Here is a 10,148-nt window from a genome sequence, read left to right on the forward strand (position 1 = left end):
TGATGTGGTGGTTTAAATGTAAAAAGTGTAGTAAACTGGCTGATTAGGTGTTTGGAAGTGGGATTTCAATCAAATAATCATAGAAGTCACTATGAGCAGGTGGCTGATCCAGATGGGATCAAGAGTGTTTGACAAAATACCTCATTTGTAACTATCGAACTAAATGAGCAGAGGGAAGCATAAATTTTGATTGCAACTGAGCAAATGAAGCAAAACAATTGTCGATGTAGACGTCCTTAATAGTGTGAAGACCCAATTCCGACCAATGCTTATACACAGGGTCCATCAAGCCAGGTAAAAAAGAAAGGTTTTGAGTTATGGGGGCAAAAATGGACAAAGCACCCCTAACTTGCTTTAAGCTCCTAAGAGAATGACATGGGACAAAATCTTTGCTAAGAAGTTTGGTAGGTATGTTTGGCTTAGAAAACAGAATAGCATCAACTGACGCACCAAAAATGGATTTAGCGTTGTGCGCCTCTATAAAAGGCTAGGAAGGACGGCATCCCTTCTGAACAGCAGGAACAGCTGAAACACTGTTCCAGAAAACTGGGAGGACTAGTCCGCCCTCAGAGGAGGGTTTCTGCAAGTGTGACTTTGTAATTCTGTGGGGTTTATTTGCCCAGATGAAAGACATAATGATAGAGTCAATAGTTTAAAAAAAACAAACGATGATGTGAGAGAGATGGGTATGTTTTGGAAGAGATGAATACATTTAGGAAGTACCACCATTTTTTTAAGTTTTATTTTTTTATCATTTCATTTAAACTCATAGACCACACCTGTTCAACAGCTCCTTAAAGCAAATATCTAATCAACCAATCACACAACAGTTACTGCTGAAGTTCAAACTGAGCATCAGAACAGGCAAGAAAGGTGATTTAAGTGACTTTGAACGTGGTTGTTAGTACCAGACTTGCTGAACTAAGTATTTCCGAAACTGCTGTGTGCAGTATTTCTCTGGGAGAAAATTCCTTGTTGGTGTCAGAGGTCAGAGGAGAATGGCCAGACTCCTTCCAGCTGATAGGAAGGCAACAGTAACTTAGGTAACTGCTTATTACAACCAAAAGAGGAGAGCATCTCTGAGCATGCAACATGTCAAACCTTGAAATACAGGAGCTACAGCTACAGAAGACCACCCCGGGTCCTGTCAGCTAAGAACAGGAAACTGAGTTTACAGTTCACACAGGCTCACCAAAATGCTCCAAGAGAAGATTTGAAAAATATTGCCTGGTCTGTAAAGTCTCAATTTCTGCTGACACAGCTGAATGCTAGGGTCAGCATATAGCATAAAAAACCTGAAAGCGTGCATCCATCCAGCCTGGTATCAGCGGTTCAGGCTGATAGTGGTGTAATAAAAACTGAGTGCCATTAAAACACCTCAGCCTACCCGAGTGTTGTTGCTGACCATAGCCATCCCTTTACGACCGCAGTGACAGCATGTTCATTGCTGTCAAATGGCCTCCACAGTCACCAGATCTCAATACAGTAGAGCACCTTTGAGATGTGGTGGCACATGAAGCCAGCCAACATATCTGCAGCAACTGTGTGATGCAGTCATGTCAATATGGACCAAAATCTCTGAGACATTTTTCCAGCACCTTGTTGAATGTGCTACGAAGAATTACAATAGTTCTGGAGGCAAAAGGAGGTCCAACTCAGTGCCAGCAAAGTGTACCTAATAAAGTGGTTGATAAGTATCTCTTTTAATGACTCTGTTCATTTATTGGAATAACAACTGAATACTGTTTAATCTTTTATTATTTAATGAACCTTTTAGGAGTGAATTAGTACAAATTCATTTCCCCTGTACTGCTTGCATTAATTTCTCTACAATTTAATTTTTTTTATTCTTTTATTTATTTATTTTTTTAAAATAAGTGAGTTTAAGTTCATCATCAAACTAACATCGCTGAATACTATTGAAATCACTGTTCTTTTCTTGGATTAAAATATAAGCAAATGCGCACATATGTCCAGTGCTGACAGTTTGCACGTCTATCTGACTCACCTAGCTTGGTGGAGGTTTGTCATTGCCTTTGACCACACCACTAACCAGCCAGCAGATGCCAGTATTAGATCAGAAAGTCTCAGGATACCTTTAGAATCTAACGCCAAACTTCACCTGTACAGAGGAATGTCTGTTTTTATTAACTTGAACAAGACATGATCTTTTTGGAGCGCGTGTTCATAGCTTGACACTGTAATATTTCTGGAATTTATGGGTCAGAGCAGAACCATTGTTCCTGTTATCAGAAACTGTGACTTCTAGCTGTGCCAAAAGGAAATATCTCACAGTCTTTTATTTACAGAGCTAGCCCCAGTCAAATGGATTATTTAATAGCGCATTGTGTACACATTCTTTGTGTGTGTGTGTGTGTGAACTAAGGTAAAAATGGCTCAGTCCAATAGAGCAGATCTCAATCCAATCCAATCAGGTAAAATATCAAGCTGGACAGCAACCTCACCATCTAATTTGTCATTTGAAGCCTTTTTGTCTCTTAGTGTTTGTGTGCTTTCACTTGTGTGTAAGAAGATACAGCGGAAACTTGACAGTGCCTCGTTCTATTTCAGTTGTCACTGGTATGCCTGCAGTGGTGGATGAGTCTCTAGTTACAGTATCAACACAATGGAAAAAAACATTACTCTTGTGTGCAAACGTCTTATCCTCTTCACTCTGTTTTTTTCTATAAGCCTGTAAAAATATTCAGCAACATTAGTCTACTGCAGCAGAATATGCACAAGACTATATTTGTATATTAGAGACAATAGCCGCAAGGCAGAGGGGCAAAACCTGCCTGTCACCTTAACAAAACAATGATCGCAGCCACAGAAAAAAGAGGAAGGAAACTAGTCAGACTAGAAAAACTGGCTGAGTTGCTTTTGTCATCATTACACAAGGAGAACGCAGCAGTTTTTACTGCTGTCACAGTCCTGCCTTATGAAAGCCTTCTTATCGTTTGCTTATCATGTCTTTCCTTCTCGAATGTTGTTCCTTGGCTCTGGAAACAGCATAGGTCTGTGCGTTTTGTGTACTTCAACTTGTTGAATAGCAACACCCTGCCCTCTGCGGGGAGTGTTCACTGTTCAAGGTTCAGGAAGATAACGAGAGGTGAGTGGCTGACGCGTAGCTTGTTTTATGTTACCAAAGGCTCGTGTCATATTACTGAAGACAGCAGGCTTGGTGAAACTATCGCCGGATTGAGACTGCTGAGACTTGAACAGACCAGGAACTGGGACTTTTTTCTTTTTAAAAAAAAGAAGTTTTGAAGAGGCTAAATAAGCCTGACTTCCTCTTGTTCAAGAACAGTGTTACCATGGGTAAGAAGACACAACCACGTCTGCTGCTTTTGCTGTTTTTGTCAGGGCTTGTTCACTGTTCAGCTACCTTTGTATTTTGGACTGCCAACGTGGAAATAAGCTTTGTGAACAGCTACAATGAGACTGAGGAGAAATACTGTGAGTGTGGGTTGTATGGCCGTAACTCTCCCGTTAGAAGCGCTTCGGGCATCATTACACTTCCCGTGGGAGACCCCAAAGGCTGTGGCCCAGATCCTGTGTACGGCCGCAACACAACCTCACCACCGTGGATAGCCCTGGTGAAGAGGGGCAACTGCACCTTTGGTGAGAAGATCAATGCTGCCAAACGCCTCGGAGCAGCTGCTGTTGTTGTGTATAATGTGGACGGCAGTGGAAACAGCACTACACACATGGCACACTCAGATGCAGGTGATATTGTGGCGATCATGATTGGTAACACTCAGGGCATGGAGATTGTCAGGCTGGTGAAAAACGGGATTGATGTTCAAATGATAATTAGTGAAGGCATGGCTCACGGGCCCTGGATGGACACCTACTGGCTTTACTTTCTGTCCATTGCCTTTTTCATTGTGACCGCAGCCTCCATCGCCTACTTTGTGTTCATCTCCGCAAACCGTCTCTACAATATGAGCAGGAGCAAGCGCAATGAGAATAGACTGAAATCCGAGGCCAAGAAGGCAATTAAGCGTTTGCAGGTACGCACGCTCAACAGAGGGGACGAGGAAACCAGTTCGGACTCCTCGATGTGTGCCGTTTGTATCGAATCCTACAAGGTAGGCGATGTGGTGACCGTGCTGACGTGTGATCACATCTTCCACAAAACCTGCATCGAGCCCTGGCTGCTGGAGAGGCGAACCTGCCCTATGTGTAAGTGCGACATCTTGAAGGCCCTGGGCGTTGAGGACGACAGAAAAGAGAGCTTCTCTGCTGAGTCACCGCCAGATGTCACTGTGATCACAGTGACAGGAGACACCCTGTATGAAGTCCCACTCACTGACCCAGGGAGCCTCGACCCGGAGAGACAGCATCGCTATGACAACAGGGCCTTCGAGGAAGACTCAGAGGCTGCAAGGGGATGAGCAGCAACAGTGGAAACAAAACAAAGCACAAATCAGGACTCAGTCAAATTCCCTGTTTGAAAGACATATTTTTCTGGCACACAGTGATCCAGTGGAATCAAAGTTTAATCTATCAACAGAGGAGACAATGTTCATCTTGCAATGTGGACATGAAAAAATGATTTTAAAAAGAACCCAAGGATTTAAAATGTCAACGGATGTGTGTCATTAACTTAAATGTCAGTGCTTCTTCTTTGTTTTCTGTTCTGGTGTAAGTCTGTAAACAGTGGGTGTGTTCATGAATCCGCAGCTCATTAGAATAGAATTGAGCAGTCATGGAGCGACACCATTGTCAGGTTGCTGTTTTGCATAGGCAACAAAGCAGTCGATGTTGGTTAGGAAGGAAAGTAAATATCAGAAAGTGGGGCCATATTTCTTCCAATAAAAGGCTCAATATTGGACTGCTCGCAGTAATATACAACAAACGTTTCCTTTTCCTTTAAACTGCAATACAAATATTTCTCATAATCCACTTTGTCCTAATGACTGTACGTTCTTTTTCTGAGTGGTTTTTTTTTCCCATTTGCATCTGGGTTGTCATTCTGGATTTGCAAACTCACCCTCAGGAACACACCTTTGTCTGGAAACACTGCATGGCATGCATTTCTCTGGCATGAGTAAATAAAACACCTGAGGGCCAGAGGCTCATAGCATGACAATGTGCTGAAATAAGAATTTTCATGTTCGGTCAGATCACAACCCGAAGTGAAATGTAATGCAGTCATGTTGCAATAGACATATCTACCTATTTCTCTATCTATCTATCTATCTATATGTATAAAACAGCCATTGGCATTGTAGATAATTTTCTTCCAAAGATGTTTTCTTGGCTGCTGGATGGGGGAATTACTGTGTAATTATCGTGGAATTATTGTGTGTGTTATCTTTTTAAGTAATACACTGAGATTGGCTTATCACTCAATCAACTTTACCTGTTAATATAAAGGTAACACACTATGGAAAGTACCGCTGATTTTCATTTGCAGACATAAATTGTTATTGATGAACATGTCTTCCAGGTTTCGGCTGTGCTCTACCTCTGATCTATCACACGGTTAAATATAGGAATGTGTTTGAGATTCTTCCACGATCCAAAGTGTGTCCCTCCATCTAGGATAAAGCTAAAGAATTGTTTCACTTCTTTGTTTTCCGGCAGGATGTGCCGATCATGGTACTAAAAAGATTTTATATCGAATCATTTTCACGGCTGTTTTACAGATTCCAGGAGTCTTAAATTGCACTGTAAAAAATGAATATTAGCTTCTGTATTAAATCACATTGATGCTTTTTAGAATGAAATAAATCCCTCAAAATGAGGCCAACTTAACGAGGACACGTACTTGTGAAGTGGTGTTTGTTTGTGTGTGTGAGAGTGACGCATTCATGAACACGAACACGTATGAATGTCTAGGTGGACTACTCTACTTTTAAAAAGTATGGTAAAGGAACCGCTCACTTTCAGAGATGTGTCTCTACAGGGATAACTGTAGGAGAGAGGTGAAATCGTAATTACTCCTGCATAGGTGGGAGCTGATACACACACACACACACACACACACACACACACACACACACACACACACACACACACACCTTAAGCTTCAGTGGGATAATCATCATACCACAAAAGTATACGGGCTTGAACGAACAAGCCGAGCAAGCTCGTCTACTCCTCAGGTGATCACATTTCCTGAGTTGGAAAAATCCAAAACATGTAAACAAAACTGAAGCTCTGGGAAGATGTGTCATGTTTTTTTTTGCTCAAAACAAACAACATGCTGATAATCAGTCTGTTTAGCTAATAAATAATGTTAATAGGTTATCAAAGTGGACCCAAAGTAGCATTTACTACTTAATACTGTATTACAAGCTAAATAGTTGCAAAAATAAAAATGGTTTCACTGTCAGTGGTTTGGAGCCTGAGTGAGCCGAGGCTGGTCCAGTTTTGCTACAGAGCTTTTTCGGTTTAGCAGAGATTCCCAATCTTTTGGTTTTGTTTTCGACTGAATTCCAGTAATGACCACGTGTGACACCTGAAACTCAGTCAGTCAGTTAGTACCTTATAAGTTTACCACAGACCGTGGCCTCTGTGTGGCCGTTTGTTTGTTTTCTTCTCAGATTGCTTGATTTTCGAACCCCGAGGTATAGTTGGCAATAAAGCAAAATCAAAAAGATATAAGCATGAATTTGAGTTCCTGTGCATTCTTGCTTGCTTTGTGTTTATTTGCTTGATTTCAAATGTTAAGTTTTAGTTTTCTTTTTAAATATTCTGTGCCTCTGGTCTTTGCCTTGTTTTGTAGTCCTCATGATCAGAGGCTACACTAACCTAAACGGCATGGTGAGTAATTAGTCCTTGGTGCTCATATTTTTCACTCAGGCAAGCAAGCAGCATCTGTTTATGTAATACTTTCCACTTGCAAGGGTCAAGGTGCGCATTGTAAAACTAGCTTATAACACACCCTTATAAAAACTAAAATGAGCTTTAACGTCTTGCCGTTTTATTATATTGTCAGAGTGTCAGAATTTCCACACGTTGATCAAAGAATTGATTGATTTGTCACAAGAGGGAAAAAAAAAAGATTAATGTAAGAGTGGGGTCAAGTTGTGCAAGGCAGGCATGGTTAGAAGCACAGAGACTAAAGCGGCGATACTAACAGGGCATGAGCCAAGGGCAAGCGTTTTCGGTGAAAGTCCTGCAGTCCTAAGCCCAGAGGGTGAACTAAGTGTTTCCTCACATGGCGCTCCCTCTCCCCTTGGAGGGCAGTGTGTGCTGGATTTCAGGCCAGTGCTGTGAGCTCAGCTTTCATAGGTCAGATGGTTATAGTGGTATAACAGCACGACAGAGAATCAATACTGAACTAACTGGCCATGTTGGGAACAACTGGCAGGCTTTGGGTTAGAGGCATAGTAAGTAAGTAAGTAAACTTTATTTATTAAGCGCTTTTCACAGATAGACCATCACAAAGCGCTGTACATAAATATTAAAATAAACAATAAAATCAATAGACAATGTACAAAATATAAAAGATCACATGTAAATAATGTAAAAATATAAAATATGAGGAGATCAACAAAAGGCTTGTTTAAACAGAAAGGTTTTTAACTGTTTTTTAAAACAATCCACAGACTCAAGCAAACGTAACTGTAGAGGTAAATTGTTCCACAGCCTTGGTGCAACAGACTGGAAGGCTCTGTCCCCTTTTGTCTTCAGTCGTGTACGGGGGAACAACTAAGAGACTCTGAGTCTGTGAGCGGAGATGACGAGCAGAAGTGTATGCTCTGCTCAGCGGCGGTGCTCTTCTGATTTATTGTAGTTGTTCTGAGAAAATTGAGTCAGAAGGTTTTCATTTAATGGCACACTAGTCGGTGGCTGTACCCTGGTTCCACACTTGACCTTCAGTTCCAGATAGGAATCAAACAATGGAATTAACTACCGTAGTGGCCCGATAGCTTATCGTCTCCTGCGCAGCCTAATCACAGTAAACATCTCATGTTTTTCTATGGCACCAAGTACACTTGGCCAGAGGCCTGCAGCTGGACGAGACAGTGGAAGGTGTTCGGGCCTGCTGTTTGTCGCAATTAAACAAGAACACACTGCTTTGTGTTCAGGCACGAACAATGCTTCTCTGTAAGTCTCAATCTGTCCTTGTGAACATTAGTGTCGTCCTGCAGCACCACCTGGTGGACACAGTCAATGCTTGCAGTGACTTTAAATTGCCTTCCAGAGAAGGTAAAACTGCACCGTTCCACCCTTTCATATTTGATCTTCAGGTACTTCAGGACAATTTCCTGCTTGAGTGGAACATACAGAGTAATAAATCCTTTCATAATGAAATAGAGCGCTTACTTGGCAGTGTACTTTAATAGCCCAGTTGAGGAGTTCTGCTTGTCCGCTTACTGAGGCATTGATATGCCAAACACACAAACATACACACAAGTTCAAACGCTAGGATGTTGGATTGACCTTCGATCGATCGATCTATCTATCTATCTATCTATCTATCTATCTATCTATCTATCTATCTATCTATCTATCTATCTATCTCTCTATCTCTCTATCTCTCTATCTATCTCTCTATCTCTCTATCAAGAGGCTTCAGTGGAGCAAAAGAAAGTCTGTTTAATCGAATTACAGTACTTGGTGGTTGTCCATGGCTCTCTTGTCCCAGACTGTCTGAGTAATTATCTTAATGAACGAGAGAAATTTGATTACAAAAGCACACTAAGAAACAAATGAATCAATTTAGCGAGGGAAGTACAACATAAAACATTTTTTATGTTGTGCTTACACAGACAAATAAATCACAAAGCCCCCTTCTTCACATCTCACTGGCTCCATGATGAAGTGAAAATATTGAGAATGCTAGTCACAGCTCTTCTCTGCAGGTTTATGCTCAAAGTATTACAGTTTTTCTCAGTTGCTTTGGTGCTTTTCTCACAACAGAATTAAACTTTGCACAATAGTTAGTTCAACCTCCACAACATATAGTCGTTTTGGCACAACCTTGTGGCAGTTTCATGTTCATTTCGTCCAAAGGCAAATGCCTTTGGACATGAAGCAGTTGAGTAAGTACAAATATCTAAAGAATGGTCACTATCTCCTTGCTTCTATCATGAATATCACAATTATTTATACTTGTACCAGCTGAATAGTCATTGTCCATACAACTAATAGTCTTCATGTCATTGCTTGTGTCAGTGCACTCAAAATTGTTGAACATCTTGTCAAACAATTTGTACATCCATTTTGAAAACCCTATTTTTAAGGAGTTTCCATGAAAATCTCCATAAATTACTTTTCTCAGGTGAACCTTATCTCACACTAATGAAAATTGGTGTGTGTTACTCTTACTTGCAACCAATGAAAAGCCTCTTCTACCCAGTCATAGGTGAATCGCGTTACAGTATCCCCTACTCTACAAGTATATATATAATGTAAACCAACAGACAGGATTGGCATGAGGTGCATACTGAATCTACAAAAGCTTGTGATGACATCACAGCAGAGTCCTGCAGAGGATGGATTCGCCACTCCAGGAGATACTTTCCTCGCTGCATTGCGAGGGATAACATCTGTTGTGATGTAGATGAAAATATGTGGCCAGACAGACAGGAACGTCTGGATGTGCCAGAATGATTTACTGTACTGTTACATGTGCTGTTTATTGTTCACATTAGTGCACAGCTCTACCAAATGGGTGATTTTATGTTTACATGTATTCTACAGTGAACAAGTGACTGTAGCATATTTTTCTTTTGCACAATTCTGTAGGATTACAAACACTTCTACACAATGGAAATGTGAAACGTACGTATTCAGTGTCTCAGTTACGCCCAAGACTCCCATAACATCTACAGTGACTTCACTGCACATTTCAGATGGCTGTACAGGTAGGCCATAGTGCTGTCGTCAGCATTTTCAGGTGTCACCAATTGTTTTTGCAATGGAAAACACTGAAATTATAAACTGTCATAGTGGAAACATGACAATGCCATTTGACTATCTTGTTCATACAGATGGTGTCAAGACTTTTCATTTTGATGGCACTGGTAGTTTCATTGACATGGATACTTGCTTTTGCGGTATGGATAATCAATTCTGTGCATGTGACGTGCTTTTGCAGGCTATCCACTAGGTTTTGCAGTTTGCACTAATTGTTTTGGGAAATGCACTAACTGCTGTGCAAATGTTGATGGTGTTCTGAGAAACGC

The 10,148-nt window shown here is 41.1% G+C and overlaps 1 protein-coding gene across 1 annotated transcript; it reads left to right on the forward strand.

Annotated features, from left to right (window-relative positions):
• Nucleotides 1-2,878: 2,878 nt before the first annotated feature.
• LOC109201447 (E3 ubiquitin-protein ligase RNF128) lies at nt 2,879-5,769 on the forward strand. Its single transcript, XM_019357121.2, has one exon. It carries the CDS (start codon nt 3,315-3,317, stop codon nt 4,395-4,397), a length of 1,083 nt encoding a protein of 360 aa, XP_019212666.1. The 5' UTR covers nt 2,879-3,314; the 3' UTR covers nt 4,398-5,769.
• Nucleotides 5,770-10,148: the final 4,379 nt, after the last annotated feature.

This window comes from Oreochromis niloticus, linkage group LG1 (assembly GCF_001858045.2).
Source record: "Oreochromis niloticus isolate F11D_XX linkage group LG1, O_niloticus_UMD_NMBU, whole genome shotgun sequence".
In the NCBI taxonomy this organism is placed as follows: Eukaryota; Metazoa; Chordata; class Actinopteri; order Cichliformes; family Cichlidae; genus Oreochromis; species Oreochromis niloticus.